Genomic DNA, 24,588 nt, shown 5'->3' with positions numbered 1-24,588 from the left:
TGAGAGACAGAGAGAGAGTATGAGCAGGGGAGGGTCAGAGAGAGAGGGAGATACAGAAACCTAAGCAGGCTCCAGGCTCTGAGCTAGCTGTCAGAACAGAGCCCGACACGGGGCTCGAACCCATGAACCATGAGATCATGACCTGAGCTGAAACCAGACGCTTAACTGACTGAGCCACCCAGGCGCCCTGAGACAATTCTTTTAAATTAAAGTTTTTATTTATTTATTTATTTGAGGAAGCAGAGAAGCTCAAGTTGGGGGAGAGAGGCGGAGAGAGAGGGAGAGAGAGAATCCCAAGCAGGTTCCATGCTGCCAGCACAGAGCCCGACACGGGGTCTGAACTCACAAAAACGAGAAATCATGACCTGAGCTGAAACCAAGAGTTGACTGCTTAACGACTGAGCCCCCAGGGACCCTTGAAAGAGACCGTTTTAAACTGGATGATACTGAGCTGTTCTTACTGTTGATTTTTTTTTAATTAAGGCATAATCTACACACAAAGCAGAATACGTACAGCTGAAAGAATTTCACAAGGTGGGCACACCTGGGTAACAAGCAAGAACTAGGGCACAACCCCCTTCTCATCACTGCCCTCCAGGCCACAGCCAACCACCTTGCTTTCTGAGGTCCTAGAGTCATTTTCCAGTTAGTAGAATGGTATGCGTGAAATCCGTATTCAGTAGAATTCTGTGTCTCTCAGCCTTTGCTCAGAATTCTGTCTGCGAGACCCGTCCCCGTTGTACGTTGTGCCTGTTTGTCTACGGTGCTGGGTAGTATTCCAAGGTGAGTGTGCTAATTTACTCATGGAACTACCCACGGATAAGGTCCTCTGCCCAGGATTGTAGAGCTGGTTCAATAGGCTGGCATGTGGAACATTCTATCAGAGGATCGGAACTCAGGCGAGTCCTTGGAGAGTGGTGCCGGCCGAGACCTGCAGGCAGGCAGGATGCATCCACATCTGCAGACGGACAGGTGCGCTTGGCCAGTGGCTGGTTCCAAGGGAGTCAGCATGGGACACTGTGCAAGTGACTGGTTGATCTCCTCAGGGCAGGGTACCAATCTGGGATCTCAGGAGTGGCCTCGGTATTGGCAGGTTGGATACTAGACAGTGACAGTAACTAAATCAGGCTTGATGAGAGAGACCCTATACTGTCTTACTCATACATAGTTTTCTTCCCTTCCACAGTGGCATCCTCATGCAACTGTTATCCTACATGGGTCGGCCGGTGACAGTCCCCAGCCAGTCCCCAGCTAGCTGGGCCATTCCGCCCTCAGTATTTCATTCTGTGTGGTTGCCCTCGGGAGCACCTGAAAAGTAATTTAAAAAGAGACCGTGATGTTCCCATTTTGTGTGTTGTTCTCTTTGGTTCATCCATGTGCTTCTTCCGCAGACCAGCTTCTTCCCAATCTTGCACCTCCAAGGCCTTTAGACCCTGCTCACGAGTCTTTGTTTATTCTTACTTTGAGCCATTTCTCTTTCCACACAAAGCGGATGATTGGGTACGCCACCCAGAGCTCTGCCCATTGGGAGGTACTGTCTCATGAGGCCACCCCGGAGTAGGGGCGTGAGCAGCAGCAACACCAAGGAGACCCATGGGTGAGCCACTCTCTGCTTCTCTCACACCCCGTCCACCAGTCCTGTGGCCACAGCTTTGCACACAGCGAGAGGACAGGTGGCAGGGTGGTCTAGGGCATTGCTAGTGGGGCTTCCTGGCGTCTCTCGCTCTGCTCTGGAATACCTCCATCTTTATGCTGTCTTGCTACTTGGCCCACCCAATCTTGCAGGTGGGTCTGCACGAACCAGATCACGGTGGTGATATCTTGTTCGTCGCCATGCAATGTCTCCTGCTCAGATGCTCCGTCTCCACGAAGGCCCTGGCACCGCAAGTGCTTTTCCAATAACACTTTCTGTGCAGATGGGCTGACTTTGCATCAGGACCCTAGGAGTTTTCACTGTGACTCTTTCATTGGCATTCACTGAAGAGTGGATGGAGTCTCTCCCCATCCCAGGTATGTCTCCTACCATAAAGTTGGCCACATCTCAAGGCCCCCGCAGAAGGGCTACATTCCCCACCCCCAGGAGCTCTGGGACAGGTCCCTTCCCTTCTCTTAGCCTCAAACAGAGCTGAGCTGGCAGCCTCTTCACGTCCCCGGATAGAAGGATCAGAGCAGTGTTCTCGAACGTAGGACACGCTGCCTGTGGCATCCACAATGCCAACCATGTACTTGGCTTCCCCTCCAGTGGGGGGACGTCCCAGATGCCATCATTGTTCTTTTACGTGGGGACGAATGTCCTGCCGAGTCCCAGAACTGGACCCCGACATCTTCTCTGACCATCCAGTCCTATTAACATTCAGGCTCAACACAGCGGACCAAGGTGATATTCTGATAAATGCTGACCACAGTCACTCTCAATGTTGGTCTCAGGTTCCTTTACGTTCTTCGGATTTGTTGAGTATCCCAGAGAGATTCTGTTTACACGAGTGATATCTATGTATATTTACTGGGATACAGTTTTAAATGGACAAATTCCAAACACATCTGTGTATTAATCTGTTAAAAATAAAGTAATAAACCCATTATACGTTTACATTAATGGCAGAGCTTTCGGGAAAAATGACTTTTTTCCAACAAAAATTTTGAGTGGCATTGTTTAACATTCTTGCAAATCTTTTCAAGATGGCCAGCTTCTCCTACCTGTTTCCACACACCATCTGATGTGGTACGTTATTTTGGTTTAAGTTTACAAAGAAAATCTAGCCTCATAGAAATACATAGCTGAAAAGTGGAGGGGTGTTTTAATCATCTATCCGGATAATTATGGCTATTTTTTGTGATGGCATATTGAAACTCTGTAAATGGTAGTTTCTCAAGGGTTTGTTGTAAAGTGGAATCTGAAATCCTATCATGCACTTTTTAGAATCTGTTAGATCAAAGCCCATTGGTCTGTTTTGCCTTTTGAAATGGATCCTTCACCCCCTTCTGATTGTGCAGTATGACGCATGGGTCATCAGCTCGCCGGACTATCCAGATGTCCCTGATGTTGATGCATTTCGTTCTATGATGTCAAAAACTCACGTTTGTTAACCTCACTCCCCACCTCCCCAGAAAGCTCTTGAAGTATTGGGAAGCTGTCAAGTTGACAGCGGTGGTTCTGAGTTTTCCAAAATTCTAATTTTCTCTCAAAAGTTCACATTTTATTATGCGCGACAAACACTCTCGGTTGTTTTGCCTGAAGTGAAGGCTCACTTCATTCATTTTGAGAAAATATCTACCAAATACCCAAGACTCGGTAATGATAGCTCGTTATCTGTGAGTAGTTCTTTCAAGTAAAATGGTGTTTCGTTAAAAAAAAAAAAAAAAGCTATTAGTTCAAGTCGAACGATCACATGTATGCTTTTCCGTCAGACAGCCATCTTCTTTCAGTGCATCCTGGGAAATGCCATATGCCGGCCTTCCAATTTGTAACCTTGGCTTTTAAAACCATGCGTACTGAGGGGCACCTGGGGGGCTCAGTCGGTTAAGCGTCCAAGTTCGGCTCAGGTCATGATCTTATGGTTCTTGGGTTAAAGCCCAGCGTCGGGCTCTGTGCTAACAGCTCAGAGCCTGGAGCCTGCTTCAGATTCTGCGCCTCCCTCTCTCTCTGACCCTCCCCTGCTAGCACTCTGCCCCTCTCTGTCTCTCAAAAATGAATAAAAACATTAAAAATTTTTAAAAATGTATACTCAAAGGTCAAGATTTAATATAATTAATAACAATTTAATCTAGTGATGTAATAAATCACTTAGAGTGTAAACATATCATATAGTATGACATACCATATTACTTATAAGTATAATTTATTACTTATAGTAACTGACGCTTCTCTAGGACATTCTTCAGTGAAGCTGGCACTGTTTTCTGCAGTTTCCCGCCTGTCAGTGCCGCCGCCTCGTCACACTGCTCTGACGTGCGCTCCACCGCTTCTGCACCCCCAGTGAAGATGTCAACCCAGAGAAGAAAGCGAACCGTGTCTTAATGTTATTGTGAAAGTAGCTGTGACCTTGTAGACCTGCTGAGAGGGCCTGAGGGCTCCTCAGGGTTTGTGGGCTGAAACCTTGAAAACCGCTCACTGGGAGGATCCAGGTCCTTCAGGCCATCTCAGACAGCGAGAGGGGACGTTAACGTCACCCCGGAGCGAGGGCACAAAAGTTTGCCGCTGGCCGACCCAAGTGCGTGTTCGAACCGCTTTGATGCTCCCGTCTGACGGGAACGGAAAGCAGCTCCGTGACCAGCCCCGTGGCTGCGTGGCTGCGTGCCGGCTCCTGCAAGCTGTGTTAATCCGCTCCGGCAGACATGCCGGCTCAGCCGGGCCTGCGTGGGCTCTGCAGCTGTGCTGATGATGCTTGATTTAGTCTGTGCTGGATCGGGTCATCTGCCGGGGCCCAGCTGGTGTTACAGGGATGAGGTGAGGACTTGAATGTGGATAAGACGGGGAGGCGGTAATCTGCCATATCCTGTCAGCTGTGTTGTTATCTGCTGTTTGGGCTGCCGGCTGCGGGGACGAGTTTTGGAAACTCCCTCTTGCCCTTCCCTATTATAACAGCTTTTACCCCACAAGTCAACAAACCGATGTGAGGTCCTGCCAACTACCACAAATGCCTCCTAATCTTATGCTTGGGAAGCGGAGAAATAACCACTAGGGGAGGTCCACTGACCCAGTGCATCCGATCTGATGTGGACCTTGACCAGGCCTCCATTGACTGCCTGGCCTCCAATCGCTCCTGCTCTAACGAGGAAGCCATAGTAACTCTTTGGATTCCTAAATATCGGTGTCCATTCAGACTGTGTCCGACAGTCCTCAGAGGGTCTGGCTATTTCCTCCCCTCCATGCACGGTTGCCTGTGATTATAGCTATCAGTTCTTGGGAGGAGGGCCGAGGATGCTTCTGAGCACACCTAACACTGTGTGGTAGGGTCACGCGTCCCTGGCACCTGGCTTCTCCTGCCGTCCACGGGTTCTGGGCCTGAGAAGTGGCTCAGGTGTGACAACCAGGCAGAAGACGGTGTCTCTTATTAGATTAACTGCCGTCAGCCTCCTCATCATCCGAGCTTGGTTTATTTTAAGTGCATACCTTAAGCAGTACTCTGGCCAGCTGCCCCTCTATGGAGACTCGAGGCTCACTGTGTTCTTTTCAACATCTCCATAGCTCACCGTGAACCGGCCCCTCCCACCTGCCCCTATGACCGTGTCATTCGTTGCAGTAATTATGGGAGGAGCATCATATTATCCAAGAAGTGCCACTTCCACCACCATGTCCTAATCTTATTTTATAGGGTTTCAATAACAATTTAGCAGCTACTTATTACTGACTTCACCTTCTTCAGAACAACTAGGCTTTAAAAAAAAGTATAGCATCCCTCCTCTGAGGCTAGAAGTTAACTTCGTTTTCACATTACCATGTTCCCACTCAGATAGCCTTAACTGTGCCTACGTTAAACACAAACACCAGGAGGTTACTTGGGAGATCATTTTTTCCCCTGGGTTTGTTTTCTTTTGGCAAATATTTATGGAGCCTAATACATTTTAGGCTCTTTGCTGGGTGTGATAGGAAAACAACAATAAGGAAAAGTTGTCCGACTTGAGAAATTAATTACTCAGCCTAATGGACTGCCTATGAGTAGGATAGTCAATCAGTTCATGTAGTTCATTCCGGAAGACACGGAATGACAGGCCAGTGGTTTGTGCTCAAGGTGAAAAGGTTTACCGGTGGTTTACTGGCCTGGAGCTGCTCTGCATAATGACCTGTCACCCTTGACACATGGCCTCTCTGACCAGGGCTGTGTGTTTTGCCCTGTTAGTTGTTGGTCTCCAAACCAGGTCCATGCCCACAGGTGTGTGTAAGGCAATCAGTGGGCATTTAGGCTGAAAATAATTTCCATTTGTGCCCTTTCATCCTTTGAAAAAGGAAACAAATACACTCTAATGTATATAATCTGGAATGTGACTAGCAGGTTTATTGTTTTGGTTACATGATATGTACGGAGCTTGAGAAATCCTGAATGAAAAGTAAGATCTTCACCAGATGCCAGCACCTCGTGCTTTAGCTTTAAGTCCATTGTGACGTGGGGTTGTTTTCTGCTGTGAAGTAGACTAGATGAAAAAACAATAGACTTTTTGTGTGTATATATATATATAGGTGCCAGCAGTGCACCTATTATTTATTTATTTATTTAACATTTTTAATGTTTTATTTAGTTTTGAGAGAGAGAGAGACAGCATGAGAGGGGGAGGGCCAGAGATCAAGGGAGACACAGAATCCAAAGCAGGCTCCAGGCTCTGAGCTAGCTGTCAGCACAGAGCCCAGTGTGGGGCTTGAACCCATGAACTGTGAGATCATGACCTGAGCCGAAGCTGAACGCCTAATTGACTGAGCCACCCAGGCACCCCTTAAGCTGTTGTTTTAAACGTGTGGGGACCACTGCCTCTTCAGTTGTGGCCTGGATACATTTTGTCATCCATCAATAATACATTCCCATTTTCTTCTTAACTAAACAGCAAGCTGGGGCTTTTCTGGCCATTGTTAAGCATATGGAGAAGGGACACCTTCAGGCCACTCAGACTGGCTCCTCTGGTTATTTTTATTTTCTATCACCTTTGGGAAAATTGGTTGGGAATAACATTGAGTTCTGTAAATTGTTTTGGTCTTTCCCTTACCATTAAGTAATCTCTTAAGGCTGCTATGGATAGAATTATGCCCCCCGCATTCATATGTTGAAACCCTAATCCCCAATGTAACAATATCTGGAGATAGTCTTTAGAAGGTTAAATGAGATCGTGAGGGTGGGGCCCTTATCCAACACGACTGTGGCTTTAGAAGAGAAAGCTCTCTCTCGCTCTCTCGCTCTCTCTCAACTGTCTGCAAGCCGGAAAAAGAGCCCTCTTCAGAACCTGCCCAGGATGAGACTCTGATGTCAGACTGCCAGACTCCGGAACTGTGAGCAGGTCACTCTTGTTTAAGCCACAGTCCGTGGCACTTTGCTTTAGCAGTAAGACAAGGGCTTAGCTTACAACTGTTGTGAAATTCTGCTTAGTTATGTAACATAAAACATACCAGTTAAGAGCACAGATTTGGGGTGCACCTGGGTGGCTCAGCAGTTAAGCACCCGACTTCAGCTTAGGTCATGATCTCATGGTTCATGAGTTTGAGCCCCACATTGTGCTCTGTGCTTACAACTCAGAGCCTAGAGCCTGCTTCAGATTGTGTGTCTCCCTCTCTCTATACCCACTCTCTCTCTCTCTCTCTCTCAAAAATAAATATTTTAAAAATCTCAAGTTCCTTCATCTCCAGGATTCCACCTCCCCAATTATGAAGTAGGGATAACAAGTCCTTACTTTTCTTTTTGAGGGATGACCATACAGGGATACTTATTTGATACCTGGCTTATAATATAGATTTTATATAATAACAATGATGCTTTAATGATTTATTGATCTCATAAAATTGTGCTGTGTGGTGAGTAGGAAAAATCTTATCCCTCCCATCCTTGCAAGTAGGGTAGAATAAGATTATATTCTGCATTTCCAATTTTTCTCACTTTAAACTTAATTAAGACTCTTAGTTTGGAGCCTCATGGGAGGGCTCAATTGGTTAAGCATATGACTCTTGATTTCGGCTCAGGTTTGTGAGATGGGCTCTGCACTGATGGTGTGGAGCCTGCTTGGGATTCTGTCCCCCGCTTCCTTTATATATCTCTCTTTCAAAAAAAAAAAATCTTAGTTCATAATTGAATCAAATAGAGATACATACCTTCCCATTATAAAAAATGTAAAATAAGCATCTCTCTACATGCCAACGATATGGCTTAATCACAAGTCGTAAGTAACTTTAGTAGACAACAGAACTTGCATCTAGTTATTCTTGGAATGAACACAAACTACAGTGTATAAAGATGTGTTTTAGCAGATGTCCCTTCATTTGCATTGTGTTTATGTATCCCCCCCCCGAGTATATCTCTTGGCTGTATCTTTTGTGCATGTCTTTTGTTGGACGATATATTCATGGCTCCAGCTGCCAAAACAGAATCCCAACCGCTAAGTGGCTTGAGCAACAGAATTTACTGTTTTTCTTTCACAGTTCTGAAGGCCAGAATTCCAAGATCAAGGTGTCGTCAAGTTTGGCTTCTCCTGAGGCCTTTGGTTCACAGATGGTCACCCTTTTGCTGTGTTCCCACATGGCTTCCTTCTGTGTGTGCACATTTGTGGTGTTCTTCTGTGTGTCCAAGATTCCTTTTCCTGTGAGGGCACCAGTCCGACTCACCCTCAGAGCCTCCGTTTAACTTCATCGTCTTTTTAAAAACCCTATTTCCAAATACAATCACGTTTTGAGGTCCTAGCGGTTAGCACTTCAACACAAGAATTTTGAGCAAGAAGGGGACCTAATTCATCCCCCAAGAGGTGAGCCAGGAAATTCTATCCCTCGAACCTGGCATTTCAGAGGTACTTTAGGACAGGTGGGAGTTCTATGCCTTTTTACATTTTTTTCGAGCTAAAATTATGACAATGCTCTAAGATGAAAAACGGAAATCTCTGATTTCTCTTTGTGTTTCTATAAGAGATAAATCAGAATTTCTAAAAAAAAAATGTTTTTCTAAAATGCTCCATTGGACTTCTTTTTGAGAGCATTCGACGTCATTCTGACCTAGACGACACTCCAATTTTACAAAACATCCTCAGTCACCCCTAGGTTGTCTCTTATTTGATAGCATCTCACTTAACTGGGACGCAGCTAGCTATCTGTCGTGCACAATGCCAGTGGGGGACACACTGCACCCCGTGACGCCTTTCAGGGTCTGTGTCAGGAGAACCATCCTCAAGGCCTGCTGTCTACGGGTTATACAGCTCACCCGATAGTCCAGGTCAAGGGCCCCTGAAATGGAATGCAGACTTGTTCAGAGCGTTTGTCTCAAAGATGGAGATTCAGGGGTTACGTCTCATTCCGGCTGGTTCTATGACTCCAAGAGAGTGATGGGCTCTGAGTGAGCACCAGGTTTCCCCTGACTGGAGCGCACAGCAGCACGGCACACGGGCCGCCACCATCAGGGGTGTTTGGCGAAGCAGCTCTGCGAACGATCTTGTATTTAATGAAGAATATTCTCATCAACGTTTCCCAGCAGCATCCTCTCTTATGGGCGCCAGTGGAGAATTTCTCTTCTCCCAGTGCGTTCTCTTATGCTTATTGTCCTCGGTAAGAAACCGAATCTTATGACAAAACATATTTCTCTGGGGCGCCTGGGTGGCTCGGTCAGTTAAGTGGCCGAATTCAGCTCAGGTCATGATCTTGTGGTCTGTGGGTTCGAGCCCCACATTGGGCTCTGTGCTGACAGCTCGGAGCCTAGGACTGCTTCGGGTTCTGTGCCTCCCTCTCTCTCTGCCCCTCCCATGCTTGCTCTCTGTCTCTGTCTCTCTCTCAAAAATAGTAAATAGCATCAAAAATTTTTCAAAAACATATTTTTCATTTTCAAATGCCTAAAAAGCTTTTGACCAAATTTGTGGCCAACCACTTGTGAATGTATGGGACTTCATAATGTATTGTATGTACTTTTAAAATGCTTAATGCCATCTCATTTTCCTTGCTGTCATATTGATTTTCTTAGTTTATTTTATCTTTATATATCATGTTTCTTTTGGCAAAGTGCTTTAATCATAACTTCTGGGTAGGGCCTTGATATTTTGATATTTTTGTGATTACAATGGTATATCCATATATATAGTCATGTCTGTATGTGCAGGGAGAGTTAAATGTTCCCTCTTTCTTTTTAGTGAGATGGAATTTTTATAATAAAGTGTGTCCAGTGCTTCCCTTCACGGGGAGCAAATCTAAATGGCCCACTGAAAAAACTGTGTGGCTTTTCTATGATTCTGAGGAGATAGTTTAAACGTTCTAGTTCTGATACCCCAACCATCTCTAGGAACAGCCATGGATACTATCTTGCCTTTTCTCTTTAAAGCAGAACTACCCTTTAAGGGAAGCACGGGACGTTGTGTAGGAAGGATGCAATAATGTACTGAAATCTTCAGTAGTTGAAAAGCCAGTGATCTCATCTTCGACCCTTAACTTGGAATACACAGACACAACGCAAGCACCCGCGGAAGCCGAGAACCCACTGAAGGTGTGCAGACCTCCCCGAGAGGATGGGGGTGGGGGTGGCTACAGGAATGTTTCAAGGAAAGTTCACTGGTAGACTTGATCCGTGAGGGAAGCCCATTTCAGGAAGCAGGGCCAGTAAGCGGGGATGGCACCAACCCCGGGCCGGCGGGGAGCGGCGGCAGGACCACGGACAGCACCCGCGCGCCGGGGAGAGAGGCGGGGCGAGGGGCCTTACCAGCTGACGCCTTACGTAGCTGGAGCCCCACTTCGATAAGGTAGATCTGGACACGCTGCCAGTGTTCGCTCTCCGAAAGCCGCAGCCCCAGATGGGGTGGGGCCTGGGGACGGGGCGAGGCGAGGCGGGGGAAGGCAGGTCCCAGATAGCGGGTCCCTGCTCGGCCTCCCCGGCACGGAGTCGGCTGCAGCCCGCTGCCTGGAGGGAGGGGCGGGAGGGGAGGCCAGGCTGGTAGAGTCCCGCTCGGGCGCACCGGCCTCCTCTCGGGCACCACGCGCTCCGGGGTCGCCGGCTTCCCGGCCCCCCACCGCCCCGGCGATGCTCAGCTCTGGGTGACCAGACCGCTGTCTCCGCGGAGGTAAAAAGCCTGGGCATGTGACAGCTTAGGCGGCCGCCTCCGAGACGCAGCCCAGCGCCCTCCTCTCCGCCACACCGTCTCCACGTAGGCGCACTGGCAGGAGGTCGGGGCCAGCTTCATAGACAATCCCCAGGAGCCCTGCCACCAGCAGAGGCTGCAGACATCGGAGTGGCTCGGGCGCAGGGGCCACCGTCCGTCTTCCTGAGCTCCCCCTCCGCACAGCCCTGCGCCTCCTGCCCCAGAGATGGATGCGCCGGTGAACCTAACCTACGCTTCCCTCTCCACCCCCGCCCTGTGGGAGAGCAACCGCAGCAGCCTGGGCGCCTCCGCAGACTCCCGCCCCAGCGCCCTCCTCTCCGTCTTCGGGGTGCTTGTTCTGACCTTGCTGGGCTTTCTGGTGGCCGCGACCTTCTCCTGGAACCTGCTGGTGCTGGCCACCATTCTCCGCGTGCGCACCTTCCACCGCGTTCCGCACAACCTAGTGGCGTCCATGGCCATCTCGGATGTGCTGGTGGCAGCTCTGGTCATGCCCCTGAGCCTGGTGCACGAGCTGTCCGGGCGCCGCTGGCAGCTGGGCCGGCGGCTGTGCCAGTTGTGGATCGCGTGTGACGTGCTCTGCTGCACGGCCAGCATCTGGAACGTGACGGCCATCGCGCTGGACCGCTACTGGTCCATCGCCCGCCACCTGGAATACACCCTGCGCACCCGCAGGCGCGTCTCCAACGTCATGATCGCGCTCACCTGGGCGCTCTCGGCCGTCATCTCCCTGGCCCCGCTGCTCTTCGGCTGGGGGGAGACCTACTCCGAGGGCAGCGAGGAGTGCCAGGTGAGCCGCGAGCCCTCCTACACCGTGTTCTCCACCGTGGGCGCCTTCTACCTGCCGCTCTGCGTGGTGCTCTTCGTGTACTGGAAGATCTACAAGGCGGCCAGGTTCCGCGTGGGCTCCAGGAGGACCAACAGCGTCTGGCCCATATCGGACACCGTGGAGGTGAGTGTCTCAGTGATCCTTACCAATACTTCACTGGCGTTTGTATGGGCTTTACCTCCAGCACACTGACTCGAAAGTCTGTAGGAAGTGAACTTTTGAGTTTTCTTGGTGGGGGGGGAGGGGGGAGAGGAAGGGGTAGACTGGGAGAGCTGAAGAAAGCAAGCCTCAGAGGCGATTCTGCTCTGACGCGCTCAGCATCACAGAGCTAATACCGGTCTTTACCATCTCTGATGGATTTTTCCCCATGTATGAAGTGAGGGGTTTGGACGGCATCCTTCCACGGGGCCCCATTTGGCTTTAAAATTCTGTGACTCTATCACACCCTTTAGGAGGTCTGAAGAAGCAGGTGTCTGGAGCTCTTTTACTAGATAACCTTGCAGCTTCCTGCCCTTAGAGCAAGCTGTTCGATGAGGCGGAAGGGACAGATAGTAAGGTGCCTTTGCAGAAAGATTGCCAGACATCGGGCCAAGCAGATTCATGTTTCAACCCAGTCGGGGTTTTTTCTTTGCAAATTAAAGCAACTAGTTTTGCAAAATACAGTGTCTCCTGGATTACTGTCTGGGATCCTGCAGCATCGCCTTCCCTGGCATGAGGGTAAAGGTCTCTCCTATCTCAGAGCCTGCGTTTGTTGGGTGCCGTCTCTGCCCTGCTGCTGCTTTCTGGGTCTAGCCCCAGCCCTGCCAGGCTCCTGTGTGCAGCCAAGGGCCACCTGTATGCCTTCCCAGAGGAGCTGGGGGCGGGGGGAGACTAAAAATCTAAGGCGACAATTCCCCAGCTCTTTACACGTGGCATTTTCTGTAGGACAATCGCTCAGCAACAGTGAGCGTTCTTTTCTATTTCTCTCTCCACCACACCTTCCTGTGTCTAGTTAACTCTTAATAGTCTGACCCTGATTTTGAGTCAGGAAATCTATGACAACTGAACCCATTAGATGTGGGAATTGCACCCCCCTGACCAACTCCTTGCCAAGGTGATCCCTTGAGCCTAATTCACCTATCTAAGTTAGATCAGGAATCTACACAGCCCCATTTTCTGTTATGGGTTCTAGGACAACAACATAAATTCAATTAAGCACATCACGCTATTGGAATGGTGGTTGGGGTGAAACAATGACAATGACGTCATCTTTGGCCATGAAGAGTTCCCTCTAGTGAGGGAGGTAGACACCTACTGTGGGTACTGGAATGTGATCATATTTTCCTGATCAGTAGCTAATTCCAACAATAAACAGTCAATCAAGCTTAGAGGGACCAGGGGTGTCAGTAATGGAGGAGAGAGTGCATCATTCTGGAAAAAAGAAGGGAAAGGGAGCCAGAGGCTTCCTGTCATTTTATCCAGAACAAGGGTCTCAACCAGGGGTGATTTGCCCCCTCCAGGGACCATTTGGAATATCTGGAGAAATTTCTGAATATCGAAGTTTGGGGGAGCGTGCTAACGGCGTCTAGCATGGAGAGGCAAGGGATGGGGCTAAGCCTTGTCCAGAGGACAGGACGGCCCCCACAAAAAATAACTCAGGCTAAAATGACAACAGTGCCGAATCTGGGAAATGCTGACCTATGAGATTTCTAGACTGAACGAGGAGTACTGATGGCTGAGAGTGTTCACAGTGTCAAACCGTCTGGACCTTCCGTGTGTGTGGGAACCCACCCCACGCCCAGGTGAGGAGCAAGAGGATTGAGCACCTTCTGGGGTCCGCCTCACGTGGACGCTCTTCTGCGAGGACCCTCGGCCAGGCAAGTGGTTGACAGTCAGGACCCAACACGACTCTGGAAGGAAGACAGTCACAGTGTTTCTTGTGAAGCTTACTGCAGGCGATGCAGGCTTTCCCTGCTCTGCTCTGGAGGCGGCAGAAACAAAGCATTGTGACATCTTTGTGCTTTTACACATTTGTCTGCACTATTTCATTTTCTCTCTTTCTCTGCCAGACAACCGTAGAAAAACGGTTTGTCTTGGCTTTGCAAGACCTCCAAATGATCCAGGGTTCCACATACAATATGGGGCCACCTCTGTCCTCATGTTGCGCTGAAGGGGTAATTACAAACCAGGTCTCCTGATTTCTCCATGGCAGCAGGTGCCAACGTTTCTAAATACAGTTCTACCACCAACTAGCTGTGTTACCCAGGGAAACACAATACTTCTTCCTCCTTTATCTGCTGAGTTTTCTCCAAAGACGTTACTGAGAATCTAACCTATGTCAGACCCTGAGATGGGACCTGGCACCATGAGAGATGGTCTTTGCCCTTGAAAAAGGGTGATGAAAACACTACCAAAGATCTGGCATAAAGAGACAGTGCTGAGTTTATTATTTACTAGAACATGGCAGAACCATGCTGGCACAACCTCTCTGAGCAGAGAAGAATACTGATCCTAAATAGCATTTTTAGGAAGCGAGAAGTTCAGACATTGAGGGACTTTGAAAGGTATATGTTGATTGACATCATCTGTGTGAGTCTTAAATTTGGGGCATGGCTGTCATCCCAATAAGGGGTTACCGGAGTGAACCCAACCAAGGCTGCCCTGGGACTGGCACTGCTAGGTTGGCGTGAAAAACAAGTCCATTGAGTTGACTTGCCCTTGATCAACAGACCAAGTTTAAGACTGGCTCTGGGCTGTAGAATATGCAGTCTTGTCCTAAGTTTGTGGGAACATTTAGTTCTCTGGCTCTCACTCTAGGCCCAAAGCTTTGAGAGGGACCCTCAAGGATTAACCAGATATTGACCACTGTTGTTGACTCTCCTAGAAGATGACATTTCATCTGTGGCGATCTGATGCTCAGATGGCATGGCAATCAACACAATTTGCAGTCACTTCTCAGGGCAGGGCAGTGCAGAAGCATTTAAGCTCTGATACCAAGCATTGAACAACTCTGAGGCAAACAAGTAGAAGCATGATGAGAAGGGACTGGAAGATCTCCCAAGTCATGACCCAAGATTTTCTAGTCCTGATCCAAGCCAGTCCCAAAGATTCCCTGTGTCTACCTAAGGCTGCTAGTTTGCCTGTTCTTTTAGTTTAAAAATAGCTTTATCTCACCTATAGTGTTGATACAGGCACAATGTGAAATCTTGCTTAGCGTTAGTGAGTAGACTCCTTCCTGGATAGCCAAAAGCAAATCTGGAGTTATTTTATTTTATTTTGTTTTGTTTTATGTCTTTATTTTTTTATTTTGAGAGAGAGAGACAGAGAGTGAGCAGGGGAGGGACAGAGAGAGAAGGAGATACAGAATCTGAAGCAGGCTCCAGGCTTTAAGCTGTCAGCACAGAGCCCAACGCAGGGCTCAAACGCATGGACTGTGAGATCATGACCTGAGCTGAAGTTGGACGCTTAACCAACTGAGCCACCCAGGCACCCCTGGAGTGATTTTATTAGTTAAGACTTTTTGGGTTGAAACATTTAAACTGCTTTGTTGTACCCCCAGAGCTTAGACTGTACAATTTACTATGTCAGCTAAATGAAGACATTATGTGCCAACCATTTTTTTTTTAATGAAAACATCAGGTTGTCTGACTTGTATAGATGAGGTCAGTATTCTCAGGAATCTCTTCCCTGGAAGAGCTTTATCCCTTTGGACTCTTCGTAAGGAGATATAATCCATTGAGGGCATTGGAGAGTTAGTGCTGGAAATGGCCTAACCTATGGCCCTACTGAACAACCAATCTTGTTTCTTGATTGACGTGAAAGAGTGTGAGTTCAGCATGGGGTAAAGAGCACTAGAGGTGTACAAGAGATGTGATCAACTTCAGTGAAACTAGAGGTATATTGTCAGATAGTCGTCTTCATGTGCTCACCTGCTTGGTCAAGTTTCTTGATTAGCAGCCAACGCCTACCCTTCTACTTCTGGGCATTCTCTGCAGCTAATGTTGAGCTCATCCTCCCTGAACCCTCACACTGCAGTTCAGGATTATTTCAGATAGCATTAGGTCACTGACCGGGAAATTCACATTTGTTGTTCATTTTTAAAGAATGCCCGAAGAATGTGCTTCTATAACAAGTTAAAGAAGCGAACTATCTGGAAAGCATAGCAGTTATTAGTTTCTAGACCTTCTCTTCCATTATTTTAGCAATTTTATATGCCCTAGAAGTAGCCACAGTTGAGTGGTTAAACAATTTGGCTTCTGATGCAAAATTGCATTTTATGAGAAAGACTGAACTTGTTATATATCAAACTGATTATTGGACAGTATTCGTATTTTCAGTAAACACCACCAACAAAGAATAATAAGTTGTAATATCAAACTAGAGTGAACAAATTCTGCTTGGGGCAAGGACATTATTTCAGTTACAGAAACACAATCATGAAACTTCATTGGCTAAGGATTATACTGCTGTTGCATTATTAGTGTTAAACCAGTGGGTGGTAATAGGAGAAAGAGAACGTGACGATGAATCATAATCAACTAGTAGAATAATGTGGGTGGTTTTGGTTAGCATTAGGGATTGACTATGTATAGTAACAAGATTAAAAGGCTTAATATAAGGTCTGAAGATGTGGTGACTCATTTAGTGATGCAATTTCTCTGAAGCAAAGGACAAAGCCTTTATTACTGAACTAAGGGGTGGGTTTCAACCGACAACAGTTCTTTGTTGTTGACTTCATCCACCTAGAGCACAGCCCAGCAGTATCATATTTGTACAAAAAGGCAGATTAATGATAAGCTAGGAAGAATCAATCTGGACTTGATGCATTCTATTCCAATTAATCTTTCTCTCTGGGGTGTCTTTTGCCCATAAGGATTCTAGACCTATTGCCATTTTGTCTAATAATGTCTAGACTTACACAGAGTGCAGGTATTTTTGTGTGTAGATCAGCTATCATCTGATAACAGACAAGCACTGTGGTACATTTCATCTGGAAGCAGATCTTACTTATTAAATTTGTAGGTGTGTTATAGAAACCAAAGAGCCATTCTCCTGATAATGATCCTAAAATGCCAGCCCTGAGGTGGCACACAACATTATTAAAGGTTTTCATTGCTTGAATTTCCCTAATGAAGTTTACTTTCCCTCAAGCCTTTAGAAATTTGCTATGTAGCCACAAGTTTGTCTTTCATTACCTTCTTTTACCATCTGGTATAACTAACCATTTTTTAAAGAAAAATTTCTCTACTTTTCTTTCTTTCCCCTTAACTTATTTCAAGTCAATTTTCTGCTTCCTTTTCAGACAACTGTAAAATTTTAGGCTGAAGGATCTGTTGTTCTGTAATTATGGGGATAATGGCAGTTACGGTGATGCCCATATAAACAAGAAAGCTGTATTGTTGTACATCTATAATTGTAGACAACTCCCCTTGGAAGATTAGAAGGGTAGGCATTTGTTGGGTGATAAGGTCTTACATGGAGGGACTTCAATAGAAAGATTTTAGTTAGTTGTCATTTTAAGTTTTAGCCAATATGGAACACTGATTCTTTTGAGTATTTTTCTGTTGGCAATGCTCACGAGGACCCTTGTCTGGACTCCCAAAGCTTTGAAAATAGAAGTCCTCGGGGATGTTTCATCTAGAGAACCATATCTTGTATTGCTTTCTAGCTAATTTATTTTCTAAGGATATCTGGAAATGTCTAGTCCCTTAATCGATATTTTCTAAATTGGAAATTTCACTTTCAATTTATTTTTTATTATTTAATTCCATAATTCAAGTTTGAGCCCATTTATAGAAAGGTAGGGCAAGATCCTAAACTTCAGCTGCTGGCTTTATACCAGAATGCTGCTTGACTGTTTCCAGAAGCCTATTTTCTATCTTTATTTAGTTTACAGTCTGGAACATCTATTCAATCCTTCCTTAAAAGAAAGACTTCTGATTTTTAGATTTTATATTTATACTTTAACATATTTTTAGTAAAATTTTCACAGCTGGATTATATAGCTCATCTCTTTTCTATCCTTCTACTTTTAAGGATTTGTTTTTCCTCATCTGAGGGTACTACAATTCACTCGCTGATACAGACTTGTGGTCCAAGACAATAAGAATTTTGTGCAATACTCTCAAAAATTCCAAATCCCATAACAATTTTTATTTTTACTTTCTCTCTGAAGTTTAGGAAAATTCTAAATTATAATCCTTAACGTAACTTGAGACCAGGGCTTTAATGGAAATTCTATAGATTTGACTTCTTATCCAGCAATTTTACCATGTGGCTTTAGAATTACTGAGAAAACCCTAAAAAAAGTATAGTTCATTTAGGACATCAGGTGCAGCTCGGTAGAAATATACAAGACCTAGATGTGCAAGGTGGGTGGGTATGGGGATGTTACAAAATCTTTGAGACTATTTTAGAGTTAAGATTTTGTTTAAGGCCTTAGCATATCAATTAAAGAAGGAAGCTGTTTACTGTTGTTTGTTTGTTTGTTTTCCCAACTTTTCTAGGACTCTTATATGGGCTAATTTATTGATTTTGACTTCTCAGAAGTTCCTCATCAAGTAAAATTTTTTTAAAAAGGCATCTGTTGAGAAAAGCACAAAAGTTGTGATTATAGTGTAGTTTAAAATAGGAAGTCAAAGTTCCTAAAGAAGAAGGTTGAGACCTTATCTTAGACAACCCACGCCACGCAAGAAAACCTCTGTGGTTGGCCAACAGTTAGTGCCTGTGAATAGCACCCAAGGATCCCTGACCAGGTGCTAGCAAGGGGTCATACAAGCACCAACCCAACACTCACTGAGCTGGAATACCAACTAAACAAACTGACATTCTTTCATAAACTGAGAGGACAGGGAATGTCCTCAAGTTTTGTAAAGGACTGAAAACAAAGTTTGATCAATCGCTTTTCCACAAATTGGTGTTAAGTCTATCAGCCCTCAACATACTAGCCCCCAGGTCTGGCTTGGAATGGATTAGAATCTTATCAAGCCAATCCCATACAGAACAATCTTTTTTATATTTTTATATTCAACTGAGAGAAAGGCTCTCCAGGAAAAACAAACAAAACTACCTTATGAAATCAGACTTTGCGCATATAGACAAATAATAGCAAAAGCAGAGCAAGTCTCAGTAGAATAAGTAATTGATGGCATAAACGTACTTGCCAAATGGTACACGTCTACGACAAGAGGTGTAAATGGCTTCCACAAAGATCTAAGTCAATTACCAAATAGTATACATCTCCATCAAAGGTCTAGTTACTTGATACAAAGACCTAAGCCTAAAGACCTTAATCAAAGACGCTTTTGGCTACAAGTTTTAGGATAACAAAATTCAGAGAGCAGGAAGAGCCCATTGGGGCTGGCTGGAGCTGATGTGACAGGCACAGCCGGTCACAGATTCCGAGTGCAACTGGACTCTGGGGTCCAGCGAGCACACCTGTCAGCTATGGTCCAAGCATCCAGTGGAGGGTCTTCAAAATGATCTCAGTGAACTCTGTAGAACTGTACAAGGACCATACGACCACCACAGGGTATCTGAAATAGAAAATAAAAGCCGAACATATTGCTTACTACAGTGAGAAAAGAACTATACTCGTCAAACACTGTTATCCGGAGCAGAGCAGAAGGCTGACTGGGGACAGCGTGGAGTCCAGGCACTGGGTGGCAGTGAACACATCCCCATAGGGTGAGGTTACTCACTGAGCCTCCTGTCAATTGACTGGCGCTCAGAGGAGCATTTATCGGGGTGAGTCCTATCCTAAATGGCTGACGTTTAGAAGTGAGGGTGGCCATGGATTCTGTGGTTTGCAAGTGTGTATTCACAGAGCTGGATTGTCCCTGGCCAATGGAAGATATTTAAACAAGGCTCCTTGTCGCCATAGCTACAGAACAGCCGGTCTTCCTAAGTTTGTTGGGAAGTCCGAGGATGTTTTCACCCTTCTCCGTGTGGAGCCCTCCCTTAATGTGTAAGACCATTTCTAGCTTGAACATCTTGGTTCATCTGTCCATCTTCCATGCTGACAGTGGGCTGGTCTAACCTGCAAAGCCCCTGAAACCACTTCTAACAGTCTTCATCCCTGAACGTCAGTACCTGCTACTGATGGTATTCGATCAATTATGTATGATATTAATAGGAAGGTGAAGCTGAATGATTAGAGAAAGTTAAAGAAACGTATTGGGTTTATGATACCCAGTAAATCATTGTTTAGTACATACCGATTTCTGAAAAATGGGAGTTCTGACAAATAAGTACATGTTCCCCAAAGAATGCACTTATCTGGAGAAATGAGGCTAAGTGTTCCCTTAGAAAAATGTCATGTGTGTCCTAAATTGTGAGATGTGTGCTTTAAATAAACAGTACGACAAAGATGATTAAGAAAAGTCTAATTTGGCTTGAATGTGCACTTTTTTTTTACCCTACTACTTCTTTTTCTGTGAATCTACAAATGCTGAGTCATTGAGAGAGTAGTTAATAGAGTTCTATTCTGCAGACTCAATTAGGTGCCTTATTGTAATCATTGGTTAGCAGAGAGCAAAGAGCTAAGGAGTCCCTGAGTCAGAAAGCCACAGGGTGAGCAACAAAACCACGAGACATCAGAAACCTAAAACTTCCCAAACATCAAAGATCCTCCTCCCGGCGGGGCCTCTGCTGGCCCAGAAGAACCACTTGAATCCATGACTCTCCTTTTTCCGTGGGATGAGCTGGTGTTGAATGTTGCATGAAGAGAGGCCCAGTAAAATGACCGACATTTCACAGCGAGGTCCTAGAAAATGTGCTTTCCCGGGACACATGGGGTTCTAGGACTAACTTATAAATGACTCCTAACTCACAGAAAACCAGAAAAAGAGAGTATTCAGAAAAAGTATTTAACTTGAATTTAAAGTCGAACCCTAAGTGGTTCCCATGGGTCAGAAAAAGAAAGGTTAAAACAGGAGTCTTGAGTCTTTGTTGGAAGGGCCTGTGGACGCAGGCTTCTCACTGCCGTGCTAACAACTCAGTGAGAAAGGAACATGCATGTAACCCCTGTGAGGGAACATTGGCTGAAACCCCCTGCTGACAAGGGCAAAGTCGTCCTGAAGACAAACTGAGAAATAAACTACCCGAGATACCTTTACGGACGCGCTTCCCTCAACATTAGAACCATTGCACAGCAGACGATTCTTGTGGATCCAATGAATGTGTTTTCTTTGGGAACAGCTCTTCCTCTGCAAGAACCTGGGCAACCTGGAAGAACACGAGGTTTTGCAGTATGACTGCCACGTGCCCCTAAAGCAGGCCTGCCCATAGGGCACTTCCGTTCCTGTACAGGGACCGCAACTCAAGGTATGGACGTCCATAAAACTGTCTTCTAATACTTAGCTGCCTTTCCCAAGATGGATTTATATAGAAACACTCAAACCCTACACTTAAATGTGGGTCCTGCACCTGGAGAAGCAACCACTGTGACCCCATCTCTCAGATGAACGGTGAGCTGCTGAGCCACATTCCGATGTGACAGCCCCAAGGAGTGTTGGACTGGACCTGAGTGGACGGACGGCCAAAGTCTCCAAAGACGCAGATGTTCTCCACGTCCATCGTTCAGAAAGAAGACGGCTCCCCGGAATGGAAACCTTGCAACTTTTTCCATTATGGGGTAGGAAACTCCTACAGACGTAGTGTGCAACGTGGTGGAGGGGCGTCTCTCGTCCTTACAGAAGCTTGGCCTTCCCTCGGTAGTTTCATTGTGGGGCTCATTGTGTCTTGTGACTGGAATTTGCGTACATAAAGGACTAAGCGTGGTCTTCTGGAGTCAATCTGGAAAAGCTAATGCTCACAGGGAAGGCAGACAGGGAGTGAGGATGGGAGGGGTTGGTTGGTTCCCAAAAGGGTGCCATGTCGCAAAAGCCAGAATATCTGGTTGTGTGTCGCTGTATTTCTTTCTACTGTTAAACCAGAGCCTTTGATGAGGCTAGTTTAAGCGTTGTGCTTTTATATCAGTTGTGCTACAGAGAAGCAAGGGGTGCCCAGAGGGGAGTCACAACCCTGAGTGGCCAGTGTTACCATCAAAAAAGTGCTGAGAGGGAGGAGAAATTTTAGGGGTTTTAAACTCAAGACCAGAATGTTCCTTCAATTGCCACCCTTGGAAAGGGGGTAAAAATAGCTTCCCTGATGCCACTTTGGGTTTGAGTTTTATTAAGAAATTGGTGGGTTTCTCCATTTGTGCTGAAAAATAAAGCTAAATGTCGTGTTGCATTTCCATAAATGAATTCCTCGCAATGCACTACCAGATATGCACTAATAATATAAGAAAGGTTACTGTGGCCCCATCTCGGGGTGAGATTGGGGTATAGAAAGAGATTTTTCACTTCTTGTTTTATGTCTGTTTTTAAGGGTTGCAGTGTTTTGGACTATTTGTTCAAATATTTATGATTTTCTTTTTGATTGTACTACACTTGGTGTTTTGCTGATCTTTTTTAGCCAATAACAAGAAGGCTATTGTGCAAACTTGAGAATTCGTAGAGCGACTGATATTACCTTAACCATAGTGTTTCTATTTATACCTAAGTTATTCTGTATGACAGATAGCTCGATTCCTTGTGACTCCAATTTATAGATGTAGCTATGAACTGGTCAAGGGGGTTGGGTTAATGGGTAAACAACAATGACCCTCTGACCTGGTCCTTTGCCTGAAAGTTGGTGTGCTATTGAGAGAAAGCTGTGTGATTCTCCTTTTCAAATGCACGGGGACCACAGCGTGCTGGGGTTGGGAGGAATGGTGCCTAACGTCCATGTAGTCTCTCCCACCAGGGAATCAAAGTCTCCTTTCCATGAAGCCCTGAGGGAGGGGTAAGTGTCCTGGTGAGCAAACTGTTTCAAACGGTCGTGGGAAACTGACACCAGAAGAAAACTTCTAGAAAGTTCCTTGAAGGAGGATTGACATGAACACAGAAAGTTATAAAGATTTTAGGAAATCAGGCTTTAATTGTACCAGGCTTGGACAAGGATTCAGCACACTTTTGATTACTCGTGTCCCTTTGTCACTGAGTTGCATGTACTGACAGCACGACTGGTTTATTTCAGTTGTTCCTCGTTGAACAAGCAGCACTAAGGAATTCATCTTCATCATATTTATTACGGATGCTCCCATTTTCCTGCCACTTCTCAAATGTAAGCAAACACCACCTCTGTCACCATGTTTGCGCAGCTGAGGGTGGCTCCCCAGGTAGCCAGTGTCCTGCACCCGTCAACCAAGGGCTTTCTCTTCAAGTGGATGTGCAGGACCTAGTGTCTGAGGTCAGGCTACACACGCCTGGCAGGCATAAAAAGGACACCCTTCATGAAGTTTCTGCTTATCTTTTCCAGGCGAAGACCTCTACGCCACAGCCTGAGATGGTGTTCACGGTCCGCCACACCACCGTCACCTTCCAGACAGAAGGGGACACCTGGAGGGAACAGAAGGAGCAGAGAGCAGCCCTGATGGTGGGCATTCTCATTGGGGTGTTTGCGCTCTGCTGGACCCCCTTCTTCACCGCGGAGCTCGTCAGCCCCCTGTGCTCCTGCGACGTCCCCGCCATCTGGAAGAGTGTCTTCCTTTGGCTTGGCTACTCCAACTCCTTCTTTAACCCCCTGATCTATACGGCTTTCAACAAGAACTACAACAGCGCCTTCAAGAACTTCTTTTCTAAGCAACACTGAGCTTGAGGCCCGGGGATAAGAAGGAGCGATCCCGTAACTCAGCGAAATTTCCAATTCTATCTACTTCCACATAAATACGCAGCACCACATGGAAGAGGCAAGTGCTTGGAGTTCTCTGAGGTCGTCTCCAGAACTAGCCCTCTCTTCCACACGCCCAGGCAGGAATGGGGGTCTTCACAGGAGGTTTTGGTGACCTTATTGACCTAACTTACCTGTCACTGCTCACTCTGCACCTACCGGCCACGGACCTTGCCCATGAAGTGCCCTTTCCTCCCCCAGATTCACTCCAGTGTGGTCACCGTCCTGCCTCAGAGAAGTCAAACAAAGCAGATGAGAGGGAGGAAGTAAAGCAACATGGACAGGTTGAGAATGGACAGAAAACGATGAGTTAAAGTCATCAGGGGGACATCCGAGGGGTAGGAAACTATAGTTCCAAGTTTTGTGGAATAGTCCTTATTTTGAACATTCCGTTCTGTGGTCTTGGTAAGGACACCTCGTCCTTACGGTGTTTGTCCCAGTGTTTGGCCATCAAATATTGTCTCAATGTATTAGAGTACAGAGCCACAGCTACTAGACCAGTGAATATTGGCTTTAAGGCTTTGTTTGTGGTAGACACGTGCACACGCGTGCACACACACACACACACACACACTCAACTCTGGAGGAGGTGAATGTTCCAATTAGCCAGTTTATTCTAAAATTCAACCCATTAACTTGGAGCAGGGGCTAAAAGTCACACCAAATATCCCCCACCATTCTGAGGCAACTGTACACAAACAATAGAAAAATCAATCGGTTTTGTAGAATCTGTCAAACATGCTTCTTTTCTATGGGTTTCATTTGTATAGAGTTTATTCAAATGTGGCAGGACAAGGACCTTTATCCCTGGATCATGAGGTTAGAGGAAACCGGTTGTTATGAAGTTGGTGGCTTCTTAAAGTTTCATAACCAACGACTGTGAAGGCACATTTACCAAACATGTACACTTCACAGGGACGGCTGGGTAATTTGCTATTTTTTATTGGTGTGGGAATGCCGGTTAGGAGGCCAACACTAGTAACTAATGAGAAAGGCAGAAACGGGACAAAATGTGGCCGTGGTCCTCTGCAGATTGACACCTCCATATAAGTGAGTCGAGACATTAAGTGACAACGCAGTGTTTCTATGATCATATAAAGCCTAGGCCATGACACAAAACTTTAAGAAGATCTCGGGCAATAAAACTGCCCACGGTCCACTATGTCCCTGATTCTTCGAATGCATGAATTCAAAAACTATATCATAATAATCTTTGATTATTATAATAAATATATATGTATTCTTTTGTATATAATAAATTATATTAA

The 24,588-nt window shown here is 46.0% G+C and overlaps 1 protein-coding gene and 1 long non-coding RNA gene across 2 annotated transcripts in view; one reads left to right on the top strand and one right to left on the bottom strand.

The window, feature by feature from the left end:
• LOC115277015 overlaps nucleotides 1-11,313 on the bottom strand; it is a 19,538-nt gene extending 8,225 nt beyond the window's left edge. The window contains exon 1 of the long non-coding RNA XR_003902170.1: nucleotides 11,104-11,313. This is a non-coding gene — a long non-coding RNA (uncharacterized LOC115277015). The remainder of the gene's footprint in view (nucleotides 1-11,103) is intronic.
• HTR5A (5-hydroxytryptamine receptor 5A) lies at nucleotides 10,532-24,588 on the top strand. Its single transcript, XM_029921114.1, has 2 exons — nucleotides 10,532-11,710; nucleotides 22,910-24,588. Exons 1-2 carry the CDS (start codon nucleotides 10,967-10,969, stop codon nucleotides 23,240-23,242), a joined length of 1,077 nt encoding a protein of 358 aa, XP_029776974.1. The 5' UTR covers nucleotides 10,532-10,966; the 3' UTR covers nucleotides 23,243-24,588.

The sequence above is a fragment of the Suricata suricatta genome, chromosome 2 (assembly GCF_006229205.1).
Source record: "Suricata suricatta isolate VVHF042 chromosome 2, meerkat_22Aug2017_6uvM2_HiC, whole genome shotgun sequence".
Taxonomy (NCBI): domain Eukaryota; kingdom Metazoa; phylum Chordata; class Mammalia; order Carnivora; family Herpestidae; genus Suricata; species Suricata suricatta.
This window is presented reverse-complemented; position numbering and strand designations above follow the sequence as displayed.

Excerpts from the sequence above, each read along its gene's own strand:
- HTR5A (XM_029921114.1), top strand. The coding sequence starts at position 10,967 with ATGGATGCGCCGGTGAACCTAACCTACGCTTCCCTCTCCACCCCCGCC. Across the intron at positions 11,711-22,909 it reads CCATATCGGACACCGTGGAG|GCGAAGACCTCTACGCCACA; the intron begins GTGAGTGTCTCA and ends TATCTTTTCCAG.